General features: G+C 50.1%; 1 protein-coding gene across 1 annotated transcript in view; it reads right to left on the bottom strand.

Moving 5' to 3' along the window:
• The window catches only part of CORO2B (coronin, actin binding protein, 2B), a 76,875-nt gene that overhangs the window by 23,461 nt on the left and 26,870 nt on the right, over positions 1-26,544 (bottom strand). Inside the window, exon 2 of the mRNA XM_008590480.1 lies at positions 8,085-8,201. Within this exon, the coding sequence (XP_008588702.1) occupies positions 8,085-8,201 (117 nt within the window). The remainder of the gene's footprint in view (positions 1-8,084; positions 8,202-26,544) is intronic.

The raw sequence follows: 26,544 nt of genomic DNA, 5'->3' as shown, positions 1-26,544 counted from the left end.
AATCGAGACTCTGACCTTACTGGCTGTGAGCCTTTGGCCATGTTATTTAGCCTCTCTGAGCCGCAGTCTTCTCATCTGTAAGAATAATTATACCCATACAATAGAGTTGCTCTGAAGACCAGATAAAGATAAAATATATCACCACCGAGCAGATGAACAAGGACTTAATAATACTTAAGGATGCTCAAATTAATTAAGAAATGATATACAAGTTTTATATAGGTCAAGCTTTAGATGGGATTGAGTTTATTCTTCACGTGCATTTTGTTGCCCCTGTGTGGTCGATACATATAGTATAAACTCTGTCTCCATTTTACAGAAGGCAGCATAAGTTTCATCTTTATAATGTTTACATGATTATGAAGGTATCTCGTTGGAATTCTGCTTTCTGACACCTTGAGGGTTGTGGTTGCTAGTGACTTAGGACTAGGGTCTACTAAGCCCCTCTGATGACACTATTCCTAAGGAAAAGAATGCTCCATTTAGGGGATCTGCTCGTTACACAGCTACAGCAAACAGACAGTACATAGGCCCTCTGTATCTGCGAGTCTGCATCTGTGCATTCAACCAACCACCGACCGAAGATATTCAGGAAAAAAAGATGGGTAGTTGAGTCTATACTGAACATGTACAGACTTTTTTTCTTGTAATTATTCCCTAAACAATACTCTATAGCAACTATTTACGTAGCATTTACATTGCATTAGATATTATAAGTAACCTAGAGATGATTTGAAGTACACGGGAGGATGTGCATAGGTTATATGCAAATACTAGGCCATTTTATATAAGGGACTTGACCATTCACAGATTTTGGTATCTGTGTAGGATCCTGGAACCAATCCCCCCTAGATGTGGAGGGACAAATGTACTTACTGTCTGTAGGTGTGCCATAGGAGCACAGGGAAGGAGCTGGAGTTCACAGTGGCCCTAAGTAGCTGGGAGATCTGAATTCCAACCTTTCAACTACTTTAACTTACTGTCTGTAGGTGTGCCATAGGAGCACAGGGAAGGAGCTGGAGTTCACAGTGGCCCTGAGTAGCTGGGAGATCTGAATTCCAACCTTTCAACTACTTTAAAAAAAAGACTGTTTGGGGAGGGTCAGGAAAGAATAAGATATAGTTTCCGCCCTCTAGAAGCATCCAATTCAGCTGTTCTACAGTACACAGTCATTAGCCCCTGGAATTTCCATCTAGCCACTGAACAGATATGATGCCGGGGCCAAGGGCCCAGCAACCCTCACATCTCCTGCAGTGAGAGGAGGGACACTGAGAGGGTCTTGCTCAGAGCCAGGAGGCTCCTTGAACTCTCACCTGCCCTTTCTTGTCAATTATTATGTTTATTACTAGAAACTGAGTTTATTGTTATTCACCTAGCCAAGAGGTAGAATCTCAAAGTCAGCTTTAATGCTGATGTCCTCCACCCACATCACTGTTTCCCAGTATGGGAAACAAATTACACCAAACCCAGAGAGGTAGGAGAGACCACCTCAGGGCCCAGAAAAAAGCATTATTGAGCATCTGCTGCCGAGCATCCTGGGAGCAGGTTGCCAGAGGATTAATGAAATGGTAAATGTGCGGTTGAACTGATGAAAGCATAATAAGTGTTATTATTATTATTACTGATTGTCCTTACACAGATAAGGGAACGAGGCACAGAGAGCATAGGAAACTTGCCCAGGTCACACAGCTAGGAAGGGAGGAGCTGGAATTCAAACTCAGAATTTGAATCAGGCAAACCACTCCTCTTCCTCTCTTCCAAACTCCTGCCCTTCCCAATCTTTCCTTCTTCCCTGGATTAGAGCCATCCACCAGAAAAGGACATGGTCTGTCCTTCTGCTTAACTATTCCAGGAAACAGTGGCTTCAAGTATCTAGAAATCATTGCCCTTCTTGGGGCACAGACAAGCTGCCAGGCCTCCCACTGGAGGGTCAGCTCCACCAACTCCACCAACTCCACCAAACAGGTATGGACTCTTTTAATCCACTACTGTACCTCCAGTGTGGGGAACAATTCCTGGCACATAATAGGTACCCAAGACATATTTATTGGATGAATGAATGAATGGAAGAATCTAAGAAGCCCAGAAGCTTCCTATCATCAGCAAGTTCAGCAATGAATCACCCCCAACCTGGGTAAGCAGGCTGGACAGATGGGGAATTACCCCTTCCTTATTTGGAAGGGGGACTCAGGTGGGGGGTTTCTCTTCTGGATTTTGAGGCTCAGCATTCAGCTTAGTCTGTCTGGGAAGCCAGTGGTGGAAGGCCTATTTGGGGGCTGAGCAAATAAAGAATGACATAGAATGGAATGAGAGCAGTGGCCTGGAGGCCTGGGTCTCTGTCTGACTCCCAGCCCTCTGGCCACCCCTCACTGGGGAGAGTTATTAAAACTTTTGTGTCCCCACCGAAGGAGAAGGAAGTAACAGTTAATGTTTATGGGGTACTTAAGATACACAGAACACTTTTACGTTCATTTAGTTCTCACAATGAGCCCAATAGGATTCCTATTTTACAATAGGGCATCTGGTGCCCAGATAGCTGGGAAGTGGCAGAGCCAGGATTTGAACCTAGGGCTAAGAACTCCTGAGCCTGGTTGCATAACCACTGAACCACACTGCCGCTTTCTCTGCAGCTCCTGGGTTTGTTGGTAAGGACCCAGACAGGTCACTGGCCTCTCAGGGCTACCTTCCCCCATCTCTAAAAGAGTGCACTGCTCCCTTTCAGCAACAACAGGTTCTGGTTCTCGAGCTTGTGTGTGTGGGGGGGGGAGTGAGGAGGTGGAGTGGGGTGGCAGGGTGGTGGGTGGCTTCCAGCAGGGCTCACATTCCACCTCCTCCCTCCCCCAGCTCCTCTGGGAGGGGCGTCATCTCTCTCAAGTGGGGAGGGCTTGAACGGAAGGCAAAGGAAAGATGCTGAGCTCGGCCCACCAGGGAGAGGGGCTGCTTCCCCCTCCCTCTCTCTCCTGGGATCACTCTCTCCCTCTCCTTGAGATGTCACAAACCTCTCTCTCTCTCTCTCTCTGTGGCTGCTGGCCCCCCAAGAAGGGCTGGGAGCACGAGGCTTGGAAACCGATAGCGCCCTTCCCTGCCGCCTGCCAGCCGCCCTCCCTAGCTGCGGCAGAAGCTATAAAAAGCACAGCCCTTCAACAATAGGTGACATCACCCAGCGGCGGAAAGAACTGGATTCTGCCAGATGCCAGGGAGAGTTATGGCCCCCACCCCTCCCTCAGGACGGAGGCCCCTTGGGAAGGGGCTTGGGTAGGTTCCATCGGACCCCTGGAGGGACAGAGGTCAGACTCTGGAGGACCTCTTCATGCTCTGCGGGTGGGGAGGCTGGTCCTGAGGGATGGGGCGGCGGAGGGGGGAGGGATTGATTCCACCAGAGGTTTTTCAGGGATGGGCATCTGGGAAAGCAGCCGGGGGAATGGGTGCTCATTAGATCCCTTCAGTGTGCTCTTGATGTTCCAAGGGACGAGAAGGGGGCAGAGGAGGGATGGCTGTGGAGGGGGCTCAGGCACTACCAGGGTGAATGGCCAGACCTGCTGCCGAGAGAGCTTCTCTCTGGGCCCCTCTGGGCGCTGCCCTCCCCAGCCCCGGCATGTAGCATGTGCCTGGCACATCGTGGCTCTGCTGACTGGCCTCCCAACCCTGGTTCTGGCTGTCATGCTGGATGTGCCATTAGTTGATCATTCAGGCTGGAACGAGTTAAGGGAGGGGGTCTCTGAGGCCTGCGTTGAGGTGCTTCGATGGAGGCAGGGAGGCTGGGCAGAAGAGCCACGCCAGTGTTGACAGCCCCCTCGTGTTCCCCTTGGAGCTGTGGGCTCCTGTTCCTTACGCCCTGCCCCCTCCCAGGCCCCTGGCAAGGGTTGCCTTCCCTTCAGAAGAGCCACGCCAGTGTTGACAGCCCCCTCGTGTTCCCCTTGGAGCTGTGGGCTCCTGTCCCTTATGCCCTGCCCCCTCCCAGGCCCCTGGCAAGGGTTGCCTTCCCTGGCATGCCTTCATTGTGCAGCACGGGCCCTGTGCAGAGAAGATGCTGTGCTGTAAACAGTGAACTTTTGATGGATCAGTATTCTCAGCCTGTCATGGCTCTAAGCCTCAGTTTCCTCCCTGTAATGCCAGAGTTGTTGGTGAGGTGCCCTATGACCTTGGGTGAGGAGCGTCCACCTTGCCTCAGTGTGCCCTGCTCCTGGAGGGGCTGGGCTCCAGCCTCAAGGGCCTGCTGGCTCCAGAGCCAAGACCCCTGGCCCTGAGGCTGGGGAGGAGTAGACACAGAGGAGTAAGGTTGGGCTCTGAGCTGCCACTTCTGGGGCAGCTGGCCTGGTAGGCAGAGCCAGAGCTTATTTCCTCTCTGACCCAGAGACTTAATCTGCTTGTCTCTGATCAGCTGCCCTGGCCAGGCCCTCCCCCTCTGTGCCCCAAGCCGGTGTCCTTTCCCTTCACTCCTCCCAGCCACCCCCTTCTCCCCACTGATCCCCATCCCAGTCTGTTCAGCTAACTCCGGCCCCTCCTCATGCAGAAAGCTGGCCATGAGCCCTCGATCCTCACAGCTCCCCTTCCCTGATCCCCTGGAGTGCGTAGCATCTCCCACACGGCACATGCCTTGAGGCACAGGCCTCACTACCAAATTCACCTGCGCACCCTGCATCCCAAGCCTTTTCCCTCTAGTCCCAACCTCCCTTCGCAGCCTCCTCTCTTGCCCACTCCCCTCACTGACCACCTCAGGGCTCCAGCCACACCAGACACATTCTCTCCAGGCCTTTGCCTTGCTGGGCCTCTTCCCAGGATTTCTTTTTTTAACTCTTTCTACCGCTCAAGGTCCTGCTTCTCTAAGGGCCAGCTCTCCCTAACCTCCTTTCCCCCTTCCTGCACCTTGGTCAAAATCAGTCCCTGTCTCCTCTGTGTGCACAGCCCTTCGTGTGGCCTTCAACAGATGCAGTGACCTCATCCTGCATTGCATTTCAGTGAGTGGGTAGAGCCCTGCCTCTCTGCTGGAAGTGTTTCCAGAGCGGGACTGAGATTAGCATGCATTTATGAGGTGCTAGGTATAGTGCTAGGCACAGACTTCCTTTCAACCTCATTGTAACTGCTGCAGGGAGGTATTATTATTACTATTTTAAGATGAGAAAAACTGTCTAAAGGCTCAGACGAAGCTTAGAGAGTTTAAGTAACACTCCCTTGGTCACCCAGCTGGTAAATGGCAGAGCCAAGATTCAATCCCAGGTCTACCAGATTCCACGGTCGAGCTCTCTTTGGACCTCCCGGGTATGCTGTGGTCCCTCAATCTGTGTGTGTGAAACTGAAGAGAGCTGCTTGGCTTATGTGGCTGGGGTACAGCCTTATGCTTTTCTCGAATACACAGGATGGGTGTCTTGTTTGTCACCTGGGATCCTGGAGTGAGCATGAGGCACCTGTCAGGGGAAATAAGGTGCTGAGCTGGAACTGGAAAGGTCCATCTTGCCTGGGTCAGACAGAGAAGTTGTGACCTGAGGAGGAGCCAGGGCTGCCAGTGATGCCGAGAGCCCGGCCTAACCCTGTCCCTCCTCCACATCAGGATGGACACTGCTGCTCTTTTACCCAGTGGGTCCCAGAGGAGACAGGAGACACCAGGAGAGCCCTAGAGCTTCCAGCAGTCACTATCTTTTGATTCCTATGATGATGAAGCTTGGCGGGACAGGAAGAGCACGGGCTTTGGAGCCAGCAGCCCCAGGTAAAGCCCTTGCCCCTCTACTTCCTAGCTGTGCAACTGCCCCTGCCCCTCAGTTTGGGGGTGGCAGTGAAAGCTAAATGTATGTAAAGTGCCCAGCCCAGGGTGGGTGCAGGAGCTCAGTAAAAGGCAGCCCCAAGTTTCAGAGGGGTCTGCTCCCGGCCGGCTGGTGACAGTCACCCAACACCTCAGCAGGCAGGGATAGAGCCAGCAGTGGTCACTGTGCTCCTTCTTGGGCTCCCTGCATCTAGGAGAGGATGGGCAGGGCCTCTGTCTGCCCTCTCCCACTGAGCCCAGGCAGTAACCGGTGACATCACTGTCCCCTCTGCCCCCCAGCTTCATCATCCTTCCTGGGCTCCATCACCTTGTGCCCACCTTCTGTAGCTCTGCTCTACCTATGTCCTGACCCCAGATCACTGTCCCCTGATCACCTTGGTTCTGGGGCTGCTGAAGAAAGTAAGCAAACCCGATGAACCGTCCTCACCACAAATTCTTGCACTCTCCGTTCACGTGGGCCCTGCCCTCACTGCTGCTGCTATCAGGAATCCTCTCCAATGGCACAGGGCTTTGACACCAGGAGCTGGTGAAGCCCACTCCACTCTCCTAGCCCCCTCCCCACCGTTCTCCCAGGTACTACATACTGTGGCAGCTGACCTCACCCCACCTTTGTGAATTGATGGAGACTATTTATTGTGAATCTCTCTTTCTTTGGATAATTGACACTCATTCACTCATTCGTTTATCTTTCATCCATCTATCCATCCACCCACCATCGAGTCATCTACTTATCTAGTCACTTTCTTCCATTCTTTCATCTATCAATCATCCATTCATTCATGCATCTCTCTATCCATCTATGTAGTCATCCATCCAACAATCCATCTATCCATCCTTCCATCCATCTACCTATCCATCCATCCATTCATGCATTCAGCCATCCATCCATCTACCTACCCATCGATCCAACAACCCATCTATCCATCCATACATCCATCTACTCATCCATCCATCCATCCATGCATCCATCTATGTAGTCATCCATCCAACAATCCATCTATCCATCCTTCCATCCATCTACCTATACATCCATCCATTCATGCATTCAGCCATCCATCCATCTACCTACCCATCGATCCAACAACCCATCTATCCATCCATCCATCCATCTACTCATCCATCCATCCATTCATCTATTTATCTAACCATCCATCCATCCATCCATCTACTCATCCATCCATCCATTCATCTATTTATCTAACCATCCATCCATCCATCCTATCCAGTACCTACTAGGCATTTATTAAGTACCAGGCCCTGTGGCGGATGCTTGGGGTTCAGAGTCAAACAGGCTATGGTCTCTACAGCTCACATTCCAGTCTGGGAAGACAGGCAGACATGAGCTCTGAAGTTCCTTCCAGTTCCAATATCCTGGCAGTCTAACCTGAACCCAGGCTACGCCAGTGAGCATCAGGTAGATACTGGTAGCCTGACTGGAAGACTGATCTTCCTTCATTTGGGAACACCAAGACCCTCCCTACGAGCTCAGCTGAGGCTCTGAAATCCCCTGTTGCATACAAGCTGGTGTGTCGATGTTGCGCAGGGGTAATGTGGGGAACAGCATGGGGCCCCTTTCCAGAAACATGGGGGCTACCGCCAACACCTCTGACCCTACCTGTACCTGTGAAAGCCAGCAGAGCCGAGTAAAGAGTGGCCAGAAAGCAGCATCAAGTTTCACTCTCTCTGGATTCTTTATCCGCCCTCTAAGTTGTCTCTTCCCTCCTTTCCCCCATCTCCACCTCTCCTGTCTGTCCTCTCTCCCTGCTCTCTCTTCCTCATTTCCCTCCTACTTCTTCTCTGTTCCCATCAAGTGGTGGGATACCTGGTGTTCAAGCTCTGGGCTACCAATGTGGGTCCTAGGACAAGTCATGACAATTCTCTCAGCCCAGTGTTCTTCCCTAGAAACCACGACTCACAGAGGACAACCAGATGGAGCGAGAGCTCTCTTCCTCCTGGCACATCCGTCGCCTTCCTTTCCCCCTTGCTCCTTTCCCACATCCCTGCTCCTGACCTCCTTCTTTTGAGATCACAGAAGAGTGCTGAATCACACACTTAATTTTTTTGTTCTAATTCTCACCTACAAAAATCAACACTTTCAAACTCAATCACACTAAAGGCACAAGATCTGTCAAACACTCCATGGATTCGCTCCCTCAGTCCTAACCTAAGTCCCTTCCTCCCTATCCTGGGACAGCTGGAAGGATGACAAAGAGGATGGAAGAAGGGCAAAGGGAGGAGGGGGGCAGTGAAAGGAGGGAGGCCCCAAGAGGAAGCAGGGAGGAGCCCCCGTAAGCCCGACCTCCTCAGGGAGCACCCTGCTGCTCACCGATGTGTCCTCTGAGCATGAGGCAATGATGTTGTCGATGAAGGGGTTCCACTTGATGTCCAGCACATTGCCTTGGTGACCACAGACCTTAGGGTGGTTGGGTTCAATCCTGCCTGTCTGCAGAGGAGAAAGAGAGAGAAAGAAGGAATTAGTTCAATAGCCCCAGGGTGGCTCTGAAAGAAAAGTCCTTTTTTCTGGGTTTCCCAACTAGACTGGAAGGTCCTTGAGGACCCACCTATGTCTTATTTGTCTTTGAGTCCCAGCTGGCTGAATTGGGCTGGGCCAAATTGCTCTGTGGCTGCATCCTCCCCAACACTCTGAACAGTGGTAGGGGGAGGCCACACAGCAGAACAGTGTGGCAGGGCCACTGCTGGTCCATAGGACACCTCTGTGCAAATTAGGAAAAGGTGCCCCTTCCTCAAGTTAAGATGCTACTATCTACTGGAATGACCATAGCCTGGTGGGCAGAGGTCCAGGCAGCACACACCATGCCTACTTTCTCGCCCGTTCATACTTACCAAGTCACTGGGGTGCACCTCCTCTCCCCAGTGCCCATACTCCCCTCTGCCCCCCAGAGGAGATGACACGGTCAGGTTTGTATCAGGAGGAGGCTCTTTCCTGCTGTTCCAGGAGTCAGCAGAGAGGCCCAAACCTCTGGGTCCACCCAGACATTCCTATATAAGTTGTTCTATCTATGACGTGAATGGGCATCCTTGTGCAGTGTGCATCCTGAACTCCTGTGTACAGTGCCCTGTGGCTGAAAGCACGGGCTTTGGAGTCACACAGGCCTGTGTTTGAATCACAGCTCTGCCACTTTTTAGCTGTGTGGCCTTGGGAAGTGAGCTTCTCAGAGGCTGTTTCCTCATTTTGAAAATGAGGACAGCAACACCTACTTCTTAGCATTGTTCTGAAGATTAAATGAGCTAATGTGTATAGCAAAGCACGTACTGTAGAGATTATCATCATAGTGATTTTTCAATATATGATAGTAGTTATTATTTTACAGTTAGATGACACCTCCTCCAGGAAGTCTTCTCTGATCCCTCCACAGGGTAAGAGCTCCTCCTCTGTGCTCTCACAGCATTCTGTGCTTCCCTCTGTTATGACACAAGCACATCTGATTGACGGTCTTTTTCTGTTTGTCTGTGAGCAACTGAAGACAGGGGCTGTGTCTTCCTTATCTCTGAATGTGCAGCTCCTTACAGGCCTGGCACACAGTAGGTGCTCAGCACATGACCTGAAAGACATCCCGGGAGGGGAAAGGAGTCCACAAAAAGAGGAAACAAGGGATGTGTCTGGGTGTAGGAACAGGCTGTTCCATGATTAGTGGCTACCAAAGTGGCAGGGAAGGGTGAAGGAACTGTAGGTAGAAGCCGGGCCTCCATCAGGTCTTTTTAGGAAAGAAGAAAAGGAGGTTTTTCTAGTCACTTCCTATTTGCTAATAGTGGCAGATGGTCAGAAAAGTGGGCAGTCCTTGAGGTATGACCTGCCTAAAGGACCGCCCACTTTTAGTAAGGAGGAAGAGAACTTTTTCCCACCACCGTGTGCCTGAACTTCCCAGTGAGATGGAGGAAGAGTCATGCAGAGTGTGCACCCTGCTGTAATCTCTTCCCCACCCACTTCCTGCTTGAACCCCTATCAGCTCATTTCCAGTCGTTTGGTCTTTTGTGACACAGCAATGTCAGGAGGGGTAGAGCAAAACAGGCCTGGAGAAAACAGCAGTGGTGTGGAGGGGGAGGAATGAGGCAGAGAAAGAGAGAGAGGAAAACAGCCTCAGAGGCTGGAACCAGGAGAATTTCACTGATACTATACATCCTGGGAAAATTAGAGAATAGAGGGAGAGAATTTGGGGAGTGTTTCTATCAGTTATGAATGGGCACTGCCTCAACATTTTATGAGGGAAGCAGCTAGGTTTGGAATATTTTTTCAGTTACTTTTGGGCTGTTAGAGCATGATTTTTTTTTTTTTCTTTTTGTCTTTTTTACTGACTGGTAACGGGATCGCAACCCGCGGTGTCAGTGAGCGGGAACTGGTCTCCACATGGGATCCGAACCCTCGGCGGGAGCGCCGCCACAGCACACTCTCCAGTGCACCACCGGGCCGGCCCTGCCTCAACATTTTATGAGGGAAGCAGCTAGGTTTGGAATATTTTTTCAGTTACTTTTGGGTTGTTAGAGCATGATTTTTTTTTTTCTTTTTGTCTTTTTTACTGACTGGTAACGGGATCGCAACCCGCGGTGTCGCGCCCGCACCGCGCTCAGCCAGTGAGCGGGAACTGGTCTCCACATGGGATCCGAACCCTCGGCGGGAGCGCCGCCACAACGCACTCTCCAGTGCACCACCGGGCCGGCCCAGAGCATGATTTTTTAAATGAGACTCTAAGCAGAGACTGAGCCACATGTGACACTGGGATTTATGAGGGTTACAGATTATCTTTAAGGCTCACAACAAGCCTGTTAACTAGGTATGATAAAATTAAGGCCCAGAGGTGAAGCAGCTTGCCCAAGGTCAACTGGCTGAAAGCAGAGCTGGGCTTCCCACACAGGTGTGACTCTCAAAGGCGAGTTTTTTTGAACCCCACTGTCCATTGTCAATCAGCCCCCCTCCTCCAGCTCTGACTTTCCATGGGCAGACAGGGCCTGCACTGTCTGCTTCCACCGCTCACTTACTCTCTGACAGAGCCATTTCTTACCTCTGATCTCAAAGGCTGCATCTGAGCGTTCCCTGAGTAAAGCTGTCCGCAATGAAGCCTTTGGCACCCAGCCCAACCCAGGAAAATCTGAGGGGCACTGAATCAGTCAATAGGTGGCCATCAGCTCACAGGAGCTCTAGCCAGCAGTCTGTGGGTGATACTCTGGAGGGACAGTTTAAGCAAGATTGTTGGAACCTATTCAGAATGGGGAAGGGCCAGAGCCCCACACTGGGGAAGGGAATAGTCTTTTTATTTTATTTTATTTCGTATTGATTATATATATTTGTGGGGTACAGAATCAAATGGAATAAGTTTTTTTAAAGCAGAGAATGATCCTGAGGTAATGTATACTTCCAGGTGGACCTCTCTTTACACCATGGATGCATTCCCCAATGGGGTGGGCAAATACAGCTTTCATGACTGTATCACACTGTTGTTTATGTGAATGGTGGCCCCTAGAATTTCACAGTACACAACCTGCTTGGCTGTATGCAGCAGCCCTGAAGGGAAGGACCCCCTTTCAACCCGGCAGCTCTAATTTTCCTTTTCATATAGTAGGGTTTAGGGTTCTACATAAAATTTTGTTTAAAAGATGAGTTCCATTTCTAAATAGAAAAGTTTGAAAAGCACTGTTTTGTAGAGAAATCAAGCAAATTTAAAAATGCAATTATTAACTCCAGGAAAAAAATGCCGTATAAGAAAGCTAAAGTAATCATAGCGCATAATGATTTATGTACAATGTTTACATAGTTGTAATGTCAATCCTGAATATTTATTTAAGCAAGAGTTGTGTTATAATATGCTAGACCAGAGGCAGGGAAAGCATGTGTGAGTGTAGTAAGAAGGGGGATAGAGCAGGAACAGAGCTAGAGCCACATTTTCCATAATAGGAAGTCAATAGGCAGTGTCTAAGATTTAAAAAATCAAAGCACTGTAGAAAAAGCAAGTAGTTAAGAAATATGGGAGTAAGCACCAAACGAAAAAGCTGAAAGAAATGCAAGTAGCTACATTTTGGGAATAGGAAGTGGGGAATGTAGCAAGCAGGGACAGGAACTGAGGTTACAGGCAGTTGTGACCTGGGGAGATGTTTAACAAATGGGTCTCCAGGGAAAAAAGTCCCACATGTGTAGCATTTGCCAATTTCAGTGGTGTAAATATTCCCACCATCGCTAATTTCAGGCTAAAGAGGTGAGGTCAGCAAATACAGAGTTAGAAGATACTCTCAGTTGCACACTATTATATAATATTTCCACTATAAACAATGTAATAGACATAAATAACCTCAAGAACACAGATGGGGACTGGCCAGTTAGCTCAGCTGGTTAGAGCATGGTATTGCTAGCACCAAAGTCAAGGAATCGGATCCCCATACTAGACAGCTGCCAAAAAACAAAAACAAAACTTGTCATAAAAAGAAAAAAAAGAACATGGATAGTATTAAAATAATTAGGAAGTGATGAATTTTTAATATTTAGTACTGGTACCTCTGTTTTTGCTTAAATTATTTAATTGTAAGTTTATGCAATTTAATTTTTAATAATGACTGTGTTTAACAATCAGCTTGCAAAACTCCTAAAAATTTAACAATAGACTCTCATGAGTGCAGGTTGACTCCAGCACATCACTTGTAGTACTACAGGCCTGTAGTGCTGTGAGATTTTATGAACTCCGCACATTTATTAATTTGACATAAAAATTAAAGAACAAACAAACACCTGTGCCAGATGTTCTAAAGAAAACTTATTCTGAATTTTTAAAACTGTGAACAGTCCTCTCCCCAAACCCCACAAGTGCCTCTGTTGTGCGAGTTCCTGTTTCTGTACATACACAGGGTGTGACCAGAGACCAGACTCAGATCTGTCTGTCTCCCAAGCCTGGCTCTTCACTGCCGCGCAACACTGCCTCTCATACCTAATACGAATACACTAGTACCCATCCTAATACCAACACCAACACTGATAGCTGTTGTCAGTATAAGATTATATTAATATAATCAAGTCTATGTTGGTTTACAAATATAATCAAATTTAATCCTCCTAACAACTCCATTTTTCAGCTGAGAAAACAAAAGTTTAGGGAGCTTCTAGGGAGTCAAAATTTTTCAGTGTTACATAACTTTAGAATGACTGTCCAGATGGTCAGCTCACAGAATGGCCCTGTGGTAGGCCTCTCGGGGGTCCAGGGTTCAACCTACCATCTGGTCCTCAAACGTCAGACAGCTCCAGCCTCTACAGAGCTGGGCAGAGGCCTTGCTGCATGGGGTGGGGAAGCCTATTACCTGGAGTCTATGATCATTAGGGAGATTTTCATGCTGCTGGTGGGGGGTTTACCCTGCAGGGCTCAAAGAACAAATTTAGCCCCCCATGCTAAGACAGACCTTCGGTGTCAAGTGTTGGACGGCAGATGTTGTGTACCCTAAGTCTTCTCAAGGAGCAGCCCGGTGCTGGGGATCATGCGGTATCTCAAATATACTCTCTCTGCCCATTGACAGAGTTAGGAGCAGTTGGGACACAGGCTCTCTGACCCAAGATGGGTGGGACTGTAAAGGATGGCTACTTTTCCAGAGGTCCATTTGACAGGACCTCTCTAAACTTTTCAAAGGTTCTGGCTTTTGGCCAATAATTCCACTTTGGGAATTTACCCCAGGGAAATCAACAGAGAAGCACACTAAGACATTCACTGCCATGTTATTTACAATGGAACAACAAAGGAGCAAGCCAAAATGAATTACAGCACACCAATATCACGGAACATCATGAGGTCATTTAAAATCATATTTCCAAAGAATACTTAGTGGCATGGGAATTGCTAAAGATCTAACATTTAGCAAAACGGAATCAAGTTATACGTATAAAATGATCCCTATCTCTTAAAAAACACCCAATCTGCAAGAAAATGCATCAAAATGTAAATGGTGGCAGTCTCTGGCTAGCTGGATATTATTAGTGTCTTCCAATTCTTCTATAATAAACATTTAAAATTTTTATTAAAAAGATAGGTTAAAAAAAAAAAGAAAACCCCATCACCATGGCCTTGATTGAAAATATTCCTCTCTGGTTTTAGGCAAACAGTTCTTAAATAAATGAGATGCAGACTGGTGTGTACCAGATCTACATGTTTCAAAAGCTTTTGTGGAATATAAATGTATTTGTTTATTGATGAACAGGTTTCTCTACTCCCTTGTTGCCACATGAGTGGTCTGGGGGGAAATAGATCTTTGAAATAGAGTAAAATTATATAATTAATTGAAAGTAGGCTCAGAGTAGGCTCAGGTCATCTATGGCGTGTACACGGGCAGCTGTAGCCAGGTCCTCCCTTGGAAAGGCTGGCAGTGTGGGGTACAGCTGTCCAGGAGAACACTGGGTGCTCTGGGCCCCTGTCCAGGCTTTCTCTGAACCCAGGGAGCTGACTGAGGATGAGATCGTTTCAAAACAACCTGCACTGCAGCTTCAGCTTCCTGGAATCTTCCATCACTGCAGAGCTGAGTTTTGTACACAGAAGCAAAATGCGTTCTTTCCTGGAGAATCAGCTTAGCGAGGCAGAACAGACTGAGCAGGAGGTAGGGTTTCCACGCCCAGTTCCTGCACTCACTGGCTGGATGACCTGGAACATAGCCCCGGCCTCGCTGGGTTTCCTAGATTCCCAGACCCTGGTCTAACACTTTTCTGCTCCTTCGGAGGTAGGGTTTCCACGCCCAGTTCCTGCACTCACTGGCTGGATGACCTGGAACATAGCCCTGGCCTCGCTGGGTTTCCTAGATTCCCAGACCCTGGTCTAACACTTTTCTGCTCCTTCGTGGCTGCCCTCAGTACTACATGAAGCAAGGCACAAGTGCAACCACAAGTGTGCCTTGCCTCTGGGTAGCAGGACAGAATGTAGGGTTTCTCATCAGATCCACTGTCAGAAAGACAGGGTGGCAATACTATAATTACCATGAAAAAGACCATGATGGTAGTAAAGACTATTTGAGGAGTGCTCACAAAGTGCTAGGCCTTGTACTAAGCAACTTACATGCACTATTTTATTTAATCCTTGTAACAACCCTATAAAGTTTTATTAAACCCTTATAATCCTCTGGTAACAATCCATTTTACGGATGAGAAAACTGAGCTCTGGGAAGTGACTTGCTGAAGGGGAAGCCAGGAGCTGGGACTTGCACTGTCTGCCTCTAAGTCACCTCTGCTGTTCTAGCTTCTACTTCAGCATGGAGGAGACACCAGGTAACTTGAGGGAAAAGTTGTCAGTAGAACCTCAACATTTCTAGTGCGGGTCCCATAGTGGCTGGGGGCAACTCAGTTGTGAAGCCCCCTAAATTTGTTCTTGGAGACCCTCCCTTCCTTCACTCCTTTCTCACCCAGTCTCTCCCCTCCACCTAGTGGTTCCCAAACTTTGCTACATTTTAGAATCACTTGGGAAGTTTTAAAAATCCCAGTGATGAGGTTGTACCCCATATCAATTTAATCATAATGTCCAAGAGGTGGGAGCCAAGCATCAGTATTTTTTAAAGATTCCTCAAGTGACTCCAATGGGCAGCAGCAAAGTCTGGAAACCACTACCCTAGAGACTCCATATTCTGCTGGGTCTGGGCCTCCCGCATTCTAAGACGGGGCCAGAGGCTGGCTGGCTGTCAGTCTTACCCAATGTGGGGGAGGGTGAGCAATTAAAGAACATTATCATGCACATGTAATACAGGCCCATTGGTAGAAGCCACAGATAAAGCATAGGAAGACAGAAGTCGCATTAGGTGATAAACATTTAGAGGAGAATCCAGGGCACTAGATAATGCTGAACCCAGGAGATGGGTGATCTACGGGTGGAACCCCAAGTCTCAATGTGGGAGATGTTTTTGGATGGGCCACCCCCGTCCTCACATTTCCTCCTCTGTGTGCTGCCCCGTGCATCCCAGACCATCCCATTAGGCCGCCTGCAGTCTTCTCGGCTGTCTCACCTATAGACAGAAGTTAATATTGAATAAGACAGAGAGAGTCATTCTAAATAGGCACCATAGTCTTCTCCAAAGCCCTGGGCAAAGGTCAGGCCCCCCGTGTCCCAGGTTCCTGGGTTTGAAGGAGGCTTTGCCCCCAGCTCACATTTACACAGCCCTCGACACTTGCCCATACATTATCTTAATTAATATCATGCAGGGAAGAGGACTTCACAGATGAGGAAACTTGCCCCTGGTCATACTACCTGGCAGTGACAGAGCCAGAATGACCTCATGCAGGTTCAGAGTTCTGGGTACCACTGTGGGGTGGGAGGGCATCTCATGTTCCTAAACATGGGTGTTCATCCAAAGTGCCGGCTGCTCCACCCTTATTTGCCAGCGACTGTCCCCAACACACACACACAAGCTCCTCTCCTGTGGCAATTTCTGCCCAGGCCTCTGACTCTGTACTTTCCCTCTCTCCATCCCAATCAAAACTTACTGTCTCATGTCCCCAACTTCAGGACCCTGCTCTCTTTGGCTGGTTAATCCAGCAAACAAAAGCTTTCAAAGGAGGACACTGGGGGATAACGAGCTAGTCCATTTCTTCTTCTAGGTCATCTATGTCCATACTGACAGGAGCCTTTTAGAGAAAGCTGCTTGGTCCAAGTGTACTCTCCTGGGGTTTTCATATTCTCAGGCAGATTTCTAGGACATCTCTTTTGGGTAGAGGGCTTTATTTACTCTAGAGCTGGCAGCATTGTTCTGCAGGATTTCTGAAGTGGGCCCACTCATTTATCTCCTTGCCTCTATCAAAGGAGGACACTGGGGGATAACGAGCTAGTCCATTTCTTCTTCTAGGTCATCTATGTCCGTATTGACAGGAGCCTTTTAGAGAAAGCTGCTTGGTCCAAGTGTACTCTCCTGGGGTTTTCATATTCTCAGGCAGATTTCCAGGACATCTCTTTTGGGGAGAGGGCTTTATTTACTCTAGAGCTGGCAGCATTGTTCTGCAGGATTTCTGAAGTGGGCCCACTCATTTATCTCCTTGCCTCTATGTCTGCCCTCTTCAGTTCTCTCTCCAATCCATCTTATACACTGTTGCATAATTTCCCTAGAGTATGTCTCTGCTGCAATAATTCCCCTGCTCCAAGGTCTTCAATGACTCCTTATTGCCTAGACCTTAAAAGCCAAACTCCTTATCCAGGCATCAGAGCTGATGTAGTCCCAGCATGATCCTGCTTTAACACTCTCACCCCATTGCCCATGCCATACACATGGCTACACACACACTATACACCCCGCCTCCAATGCTTCTCTCGCATGGGATGGCCTTTGGTTCCTGGTTCAGCCCTATTGCCAGGCTGTGAACAGCATGAAGACAGTGATCACGGCCGAGGCATCTTCAAGGCCTCACACCATGCCTGGCTCATAGCAACAACGCAATCTGGGTGAATGGGTGGGTGAATGATGGTCACCCTGTCTCCCACCTCTGGGTCTTTGTACACATTGTCCTTCAGCCTGGACCTCCTTCCCTTTTCTGCACATGCCCAGCCTTGGCACCCAGAAAATATTCATCTAGTGGATAGACAGATGGCCTCTCCCATGTTGGCAGATTATTCTGATCCTGCTCTCCTGACCTCAAGAAATTCTGGACCTGGGGCTGAGCTTCAGGGGTAGATTTAGAGTCAAAGGGATGAGTGTATGACAAAGGTCATGAAGGTTCTAAATTAGGCACCTCAGAAGGCCCCCTCACTTCCTGACTGCCTGTTTTGATTTTTCCCCTCATTCTTTTATAATGATAAAAGAATGTTTGTCAAGATGGAGACAGGTTTGCTCGTCTTTCCAACTAAAATTTCTGGGCGTATGTGTGCGGGTGTGTGCTAGAGAGGGCGTGGAAGGGCCCCCTGGTGTGTTGATGGATTTGTTTGGTGAAGAGCGATAGCAATTCTGTTTCTGCTGTATTTCAGCTCTTGGAGACACCCTGTTCTCCCAGGCTGCAGGAGGAAGAGGCGCTGGAGCCACCTTTGTCCTCGGTCCTGGGCAGTATCCTTTTGCAGACCCCAGAAGAAGGGATAAGAGGCTCGTGAGCCTGGGATAGGAAGATGCTGAGTGACAGGAAGTGAATGTGTGTGTGTTGGGGAGAGAGCTGCCTGGGTCTCTAGGGCCTGGGGATTCCTGCCACTCTCTGCAGACCTCAGACTCATGATTGTCCTTAGATGTCCCAACTGCTGGCCCTTTTTATAAAACCCTGTGCTACAACACATAAAGAAGATGAGAAGACTCCAAACCTGCTGTGCAAACCTGCAGGGAAGGTGACCGGGTGGGGGTTTTGATGGGGTATCCTGGGAAGGGGTTGTGAGTCTTTGCCCTTGGCTGCTCACAGTCTATCAGGGGAGAAAGACAAAGAGCTAGACAACTGCAGTGCAGGATGGGCTGTGCTCGCATGGGGGAAATGCAGGGGGTGCTGTCAGAGCCCAGAGCAGGGCAAGCACTAGAGTCCTGGAAATCAGGAGAGCCTTCCCTGAGGAGCCGCTGCAGACCCCAAGCCACGAAAGCACACAGCCAGGGATGGAGGGGGGACATGGAGGAATATTTAAGACATACAAGGACTGGCACCTGCAAAGTCGTCCCAAGGCCTATGTGGGGAAACCAAATGGGAAGACAGAGACAAGGCCGCAGAGGAAGGCTCAGATCAGGCCATTCGGGAACTTGCTGGCCCCATGAAGGAGTCTGGATTGTACCCCATGGGCAACAGGGAGCCACTGATGGTTTAATCCAGAAGAATGGACTGCAGGGGGACCCTGAGGTACCAGGCAATCACTGCAGAGGGAGAATTATGTTATGCTTGGGCAGGGGGCATGTCCCTGAGGGGGCACTGCTGGAGCGAGGCCCTCCATGACGCTGAAGCCCTCGTGCAACCACACCATCTAGCATGACTCTCACCCACAAGTATGTCCAAACCTCTCCTAAGCTGTGTGTCTTCCTACAGGAATAAACAGTTTATACAGTTCTCCAATAAAACACCAAGAGCTTTTACAAACATCTTTGTCAGTCCCATTTCACATGTGTGAAAACCAAGGCTCAGAGAAATTACGGAGTTTGCTTGAAATCACAGTGTCAGGAAGCTCACCCGAGGCACTCAACTCCAATCTCATTCCTTTCCCACTGCACCTGGCAGGGCGTGAAGACAACTTTCAATGATTGCTACGTGTATCCACTGAGTTCATACCCCAGGGAGGGGCCCCATGTCACCTGTTCTCAGACAGGACAGGAGGGGCAGCTGAGGTTAAACACCTTCTTCCCATTTGACAGATTAGAAACCTGAGGCTTAGAGTCAGTGACTCTCTTGTCCAATGTCATGCAACCACACGGAGAGGGTGGCATTGTGGCCAGAACCTGCCAGGACTCTGTCTGAGGCCACACTGCCTCCCTGGGCGGTGGAACAAGCCCTGCAGGAAGGGGGTGAGGCAGGTGCACCCGAGACCCGAAACCGCCCTTTCCTGGCATTCGAGGCCTTGAGTGTGATGGGGCAGGGGACCACCAAGGGAAGGGGAGTCTCCCCACATCCCAGTCCCACCATTATGTCCCAGTGTCCCACAGTGGGGAAGGGGGGTGGTACACAAAAATCTGCAACTGCTGGAAATGTGGAAGAAGCAGCAAAAAAATGACAGCATCTATGCAAATTGTGGGAAAAGCCTTCACGTTGTTCATTTTACAATGAGTTGAAAAGCACATTTCTGGTTCAGGCAGACAATCAAGAGAAAAAGAAAGTGCTTGCACTGGCTTTCTCCTCCTGCCACAGAGCCATGTTCTCCCAGCAGGCAGGGAGCACTGGGGACACAGGGTCCGGACCACCATGGGATCAGCTCCAGGGTCCTCAGTGTCTTCCCATTTCTTGGCCCCCAATGGGCCATCCTCCTTCAGGCTCCTCCAGAACCCGATGGTTCCCCCCAGAGACCCTCCTGAACATCAGGGCCTGCTCCCCAGAGGAATCCACCCCAAATGGGGTAGCCTGGAGAGAGATGTAGACGCGGATGACCTTGAGCATGTGGAGCTCAGTCAAGGTCAGGCAGGAGCCAGTTTCCAGTCTGGTCTTCTGCTTTTTGGCCAAGAGGCCTGAATGTCTGCTATCCCAGAGGCCAACTCAGTAGGGCCCACCAGATCTTCTTGCGTTTTCAGGGGCTGCTGCCAAGAGTATAAAAATCCCTTCTTCCATTTGCCCTCTGACCCAGGGAAGGAGGAGGAAAAGAGCAGCCCTCCCACCTGAAGCCCTTCCTACAACACCCCGACTCCACCTGTGTCTCCTGCAGCGTGAAGGGAAACTCAGGTAGGGTTATTATTTCTGCCCTGGGATTGGGGAGCATTACTAACCGCTGCAGTGGCAGAGCACAGCCTGGGAGTCAGGAGACCTGGGTTTTCACCTCAGTGCTGCTGCTCACTGGCTGAATGTCCCTGGACAAGGCTCTGCCTCTCTAGGTCTCAGTTTCTCCCTCTGAAAAGTGGAGACATTGTTGAAGGACAGAGATACCACACACGTGGTACACTTGCCACCCCTTGGGACTTCTGCTTCTATAGCAGGCATTGCTAATCATTCACTGAGTCCTGCCTGAGCCCAACAATCCTTCTCAGCAGTATCTGGGGAGGCCTGAGCAGTCCATCACAGTGGGAAATGAGCTGATGTCTGCATGCTGGCCTGGGCACACGTGATCTCCTAGAGCTTGGACAGCTGTTACCATTCTGAGCCCCTTGCTAAGCCTCTGGGACTCCCTATGCCTCTCTATTCCCGGAGGCCTCGGATAAATTAATCCTAACAAATGCCCTTACATCTGCCCCTTCCTCTCCAGGTCCATCCACTCCAGCCATCTTCTAATTGGTCTCACTGTGCCAGTCTCTTCTTGCACCCCAGGGGGAGATCAGCCTCCTATCATTATTACTTTCCTTGTGCAACCCCTCCAGAATCTTGCATGTGTGTGTAACTGTTCGTAGGATATTTTGGCAGCTGGGCATCCAAGCCCTCCCTGATTTGGGGGACGCTCCCACTGTGTGCTGCACTGGTGGGATGCAGTGCCCACCTTCCACCACAGAAGCTGAAGCAGGGGCATGCCTCCTACCCAGGCTCCTCTGATGCCCGGGGAGTGCGGGGGGCACATGACTAGGTTTGGCCAATCAGACCCTCCAGCCCAGAGTGGCCAAGGACTGGGCCCTGAGGAGCTGTCGTGGCGCTGACCCATGTTCCAAGTCTGGTTCTCCGCTGTCCCCACTCCTAGGCCCTTAAATCTGTGAAGCCCCAAATCCTTTTCTGTATAAGAGGGTGATTTCTGTTGAGTCAGCTCCCTTTCCTCTGTCTCATCAGAGCCAGCTTATTTGCTTGGCCTTTGAGGGGCCCACATACCTGTTCCCCCCCAACCCTCTAAACTTATCCTTCAGTGTGCTCAACCTTTGGGGCTCACACTTCTCAAATTGTCAAGAGACAGACTCTCAGGTCCTAATAAAATACTGAAATCTCCCCAAATCCCAATATTTTGAAGAGCACACCTTTTCTTAGACAGCTTCTCACATCTGGAGGAAACACAGAACTTCTTTGCCAGATCATGTGTGTCTTGACTGTCTGTTTGGGAAAATATGGTCCCCATATCAGGGTGCTCCATACTGGCCCACAACAGCCTCACTCCCCTTTCCCTGCCTTCCTTGTGACACCATCCCTAGAAGACCTGTCCCTCTGGGCTTCAGCAAGCTTAACCATCCTTCAAGGGCTGCCCCAACTCCTGCTCCTGCTGAGCTGAGTCCAGCACATCTTGTGAGCTCCCTTCTCCCTCAACTTTTGCCACCCTTTCTCCCTATAACCCACTAGTAGTGACAGTGCTGGCTCTCATTTGCTGAGGGCCTTCCATGTGTCAGACTTGAAACTCAGTATCGTTTCAATTACTCACCACAACTCTATGAAGCACATATCATTGTTTCCACTTTACAGAAGAGGAAGACAAAGCTTAGTGGGATTAATTAACACAGTGGTAAAGCCAGGACTCAAGCCTCAGTCTGTCTGACTTCGAAACTAGAACGTAAGCTACACGAGGGCGATGCTGTGTCTTGTTCTCTGCTGCTGCCCCGTGTCTGAAATCATGCTTAACACATGGTAAACTTGCACTAAATTTTTGTCGAATTAATGATGCCATGAACTGTGGGCCTAATCAGGGTGTCCTGTACAGTTGCATGGGTTGTGCACTGCACATCCATTCACACAGTGTGCAGCCTTCTCTGATGCTCTGTGCCTAACCATGATGTCGCCCTGCTTCTCAATTTAGCACTGTCTTGTATTGTTTGCTTTATTTCATGGGTGTTTGTTGCCTTCTGCAAGAGATTATCAGCACTTTCATCTTAAATGAGATAATCACGGAGGGTTTCCAGCAGAGTGTGGGACATAAATGAAACCTAAGAAGTACAGACATGCTTCTCATGCCCTCTGGCCTCAAACACGATGTCAGTCTATATTCAGGATCAAATGATTCCCTAGCCACACACTGCCAATCGCATAGATGTTGTTTTTGTCAACAGTGGGAGTGGATCACAGGCCACCATCCACACTCTCCCGAGCTGGAACACTCCTCTGCCTCACCTCTTTGGGACATGAACTGAGAGAACCCTCCATCTATCAGGAACATGCAGACTCTGCAGGGGCCCAATGGCCACCATCTTCCAGGCCTAGACACCACCAAGACTCAGCTCTGGGCCAGCACTGCCCACGTGGAAACTGGGATCTCCATGGGATCTATGAGCAGGGCGGGGGAGCTCTGGCTCAAACCCTCAGCCTTGCTCCTTCAGGGACATCTAAGAGCCAGAGTAGTGGCTGCACCACCTCCGAGGCAATGGCTCTCAGACATCAATGGCCTTGAAAATTTCCTTTACATTGCAAGTGAGCAGCCCAATCCTTATATGAGCGATGTCACCCCATCCCAAGCCTTCTCTCGGCTGCATCTGCTAAGGTTGGTTGATCCCCAGGGGCTGGGGTGGAGGGAGAAGGAACATACTGTGCTCCAAACTCCTAGAAGTCGGGGTCTAGCTTTGGCTCTGCTCACACTGATGAGTGACTGAATAAGATCCTTCCTCCCTGGGCTTCAGTGTCCTCATGAGCCAATAAACATAAGCTCCTTGGGCACAGCTCCTTGCAGCAAAAAAGCACTCAATATGTGTCAGTTATTATTTCATCTGCAAAATGCAGGTTAGCTTACCCCCTGCCCTGCACTCTGCACATGCTCCCAGGACCGCATCTTCCCTTCAACTGGGCTTAGTGTCTCACCAACAGTGAGCTCTCCGAAGGCAGGCCGTGTGTCTAACCCATCTTTGCACCCCAGACCTAGCATGGCCCCTTGCACACGTGCTCAAACAGTGTCTGCTAAGCAGAGCTGAAGCATCAGGGCCTTTCTAGCTCTGACAGTCCATGGTGATAAATTGAACCTCCATCCACCTGCTCATCAGACACAGACAAGGACCCCCCACGCTTGGCACTGGCCATCTAGAGATGAGTAAAATGGGACGCTTCCTTTGAACATCATCTCCATGACATTCTGTTTTGGTCACTGCTGTATCCTCAACACCTAGCACAGTGCCAGGCACTTCGTAGACTCTCAGTAAATATTTACGGAACGAATGCATGAGTGAGCAGCAGGTGACATTTCTGGGAAGACCCTCACTCTCCCTCACCAGCACAGAGAGCAGGGGTAGGGACTGGGTCCTATTGGCAAGAAGAGCTGGGCTGCTGGAGGGGGCGGGGAAGTGAACACACCCCCTGGTCCGGCTGCCACCTGGCCTCAAGCCAGATCCATTATCTTTCCAGTGACCTGGAGCTACATTTTCTACTCTAATTCTCAAAGGATAAATGGGACATGTGGCCTGCCCCGTGTGAGCACTGGGGGATGCAGCAGTGAAGGCTGAGGGCTGGGTGCACAGTGCCTGAGTATCTGGGGCTCCCCAGGGGACACAGAGCGGGCAGCTCCTCTGAGCTTGGCCCTGGCTGCCCCACCTGCTGACCCCTGGGACACTCTCAGCTGCTGTATTCTCTCCATTATTGCCCAGTGACCCTGTGGCCACCGGCTGGGGGCTCAGCGTGAGAGGAGGCAGAAGGGGCTCCCATGGGCACAGAAATCAGGGAAGTCCCCATCCTCCAGAGCCCCCACTCTGTGTTGTGGAGCCCTCGGCCATTCTGCTGACTCCTTCTAAGCAGTGCCTGGCATGGGGCACTGCACAATGCTCTTGGCACTTGCCCGAGAAAAGGGGCTCTTGTCAATTATGGAAGGGCAGGGCCAGCCTCCTGGGCCGAGGGTCTTGGCCCAGCAGGCAGGGGGTTTTCACTGAGGCCTGATCTATGCTTGGGAAGGAAAGGAAACCCTCAGCGCAGCCCAGCATCACCTCCTTCCACAGCTGTGGAGAACCTGTGGCCAGCTGAGTCAGAGGATCAGGCAGGATCTGTTCTCAACGGGACAGGAGAGGGGATCTGCCCACCCAGCCACGGGTGAAGGAGAGGGGAAGGGGATGTGGGGGGAGACGTGTCAGGAGAGGGGTGGTGGGAGACACATGGAACAGAGCTGAGCCGAGGTAGAAGAGCCCCTCTGAGCCAGCAGGGATGTTTCATTAACAAGAGGGACAGGGGCTGCCCAGGGTAGGCAACGTCCCAACACAAAGTCACCAAAGCCTATGGCCAGAACAGCTATTTCCTTTCCACCTATAGAGGCTTTGAAGGTCAGCTCCCAAATAAACTTTGCCCATCCAGGCAAATTCCCGAAACCTCCTGGGGTGTGGCCTCACATCCCGCCCTGCCTGGACTTTCCCAGAAAAGCTGCCTCCCAGCCGCCGAAGAATGTGAGAGTGCTAACATGAATAAAGCGCACGTATTTCACAGGGTTTAACCTTTAGCCTAGTAGGGCCACAGCCCTTAGATGAGGACCACAGTCCTTAGGTCAGGCTGTAGCTTAGTAGGATCTCTTAGTAGGACAACAGTCCCTGGCTGTTAGAAGGGCCAAAGCCCTTTAGTCTAGGCTGTAGCATAGTAGGGCCACAGCTTTGTAGTTTTAGCAAGGCCAAAGCCTTGTAGTTTGAGGAATAACCTAACCTTTTAGTATTGCACATAAAAATGCTAAGCTTGGGAAAAAACAGAAAACTTTCACAGGACTAAAAGGTCTCTGGTGTGAATATGAAAATTTTAACACAGCAAAAGGGCTTGCTCTAAGGGCAGATGCCCTTGGTGCAGCTAAACCTAATTATGGGAAAATATGTGTCCTGAAAGCTTCAAGGCTACTCTGCCAATTAGCGCTGGTTCCACATTTCACCTTCAACTGCTTTTCTAAATTTCCTAGGGAACTAACTGTTGCCATAACGATGATCTCATTGGTTCTTTCCTATGTCACATACCTTAGTTTTATGACTCCTTTGATGGTAAATTGCTTAAACTATTTTTAAGTTGCACCTGCTTTAATGAAAATTGTTATGTAGCCAGTTTGTTTATGTTTTCACTATGACTGATTAACCACTTTTGTTCTTTTCTGTAACTTTTGCCCAGATAATAAAAACCAAGAGAAAACCTAGTTTGGGGTCATTTTCCTAGAAATTCCTTCTCTCTTGAAGAAGTCATCTCCTGGGATTTAACCCCTTTGGACCTCTCCTTGCTCAGGAAAAATGGGCTTTCAATAATCCTTTGTGTCTCCGTCTCCGTCACCCTGGGGGAGAGGTGACAAAGAAAATGCTTTCTCTCTGCGCAGAAAGGGGTCCTTGCTCCTCAGCTCCACCCCTGCAGTGTGGCCTCACTTGTGCCATCTGTACCATGGGGCTTTGTGTTGGGGGGCCTCTGAGGTTCTGGCATTTTCTGGTGTGTGGTATTTTCTCAGTCTCAGTGGGGGTGAGCAGCAGTGCACTGTAAACATGGCAATGTGAGGGGTTCAGTGGGAAGTGAGGGCATCTGGGCAGGAGAGGCAGAGGAGCAAGGGGGAGATTCTGACAGATGGCCCAGAGGGGCGGCGGGGGCGCCCGCAGGGCTCCGGGCCTGGTGGGGATCGCAGTCCCGGAGGTGCGGTTAGAAGCACAGATCTTGGGCCACCTCCAGATCTACTGAGTTAAAGCCTCTGGGGAATGAGCATTTGAAACACGCTCTCCGGGTGGTGCCCATGTGCCCACACCAGCACCGAGACAGCAGCAGGCATTCAGGAGCCACTGTTCCAGCAGCCTGAGCACAGCTTGCGAGTCTCATGGGCCCGGATTCAAGTCCTGCTTCTGTGGCTTTCTGGAATCATAGCCCCATTTCACAAAGGAACAGGGACCGTGAACGGAGGTGTCCAGTATTTGGAGGGTTTAGTCAGTGGTGGTTATCCTTGTTATTAAAGCAGACCCCTCACCTTCTGTCACCTCAGTCCTGACAGCTGAGGAAAGTGACCTGCAGCTGGATTGGCCCTAGGAAGTTGAAGCCGAAAAAGGACCAGGAGGAGGAAGAGGAGGTCCTGCTCGAATTTCAGGCCCCTTGGAGTGTTTGTGCAGCTCACCATCACTCCCTAACTATGTCCATCACCCACAGATGCAGAAGCTAGCCCCCATGTCAGCACTACAAGTGTGGCTACCCCCAACACACACACACGCACACACACACGCACGCACGCACACACGCGCACAAGCACACACGCGCGCACAAGCACACACGCACACACACACGCACGCGCACACACGCACGCACGCACACACGCACACGCACGCGCGCACGCACACACACGCGCGCACGCACGCACGCGCGCACAAGCACACACGCACGCACGCGCACACACGCACGCACGCACACGCACGCACGCACACGCACACACGCACAC

Source organism: Galeopterus variegatus, unplaced genomic scaffold (assembly GCF_000696425.1).
Source record: "Galeopterus variegatus unplaced genomic scaffold, G_variegatus-3.0.2 Scaffold6136, whole genome shotgun sequence".
NCBI classification, from domain to species: Eukaryota; Metazoa; Chordata; class Mammalia; order Dermoptera; family Cynocephalidae; genus Galeopterus; species Galeopterus variegatus.
This window is presented reverse-complemented; position numbering and strand designations above follow the sequence as displayed.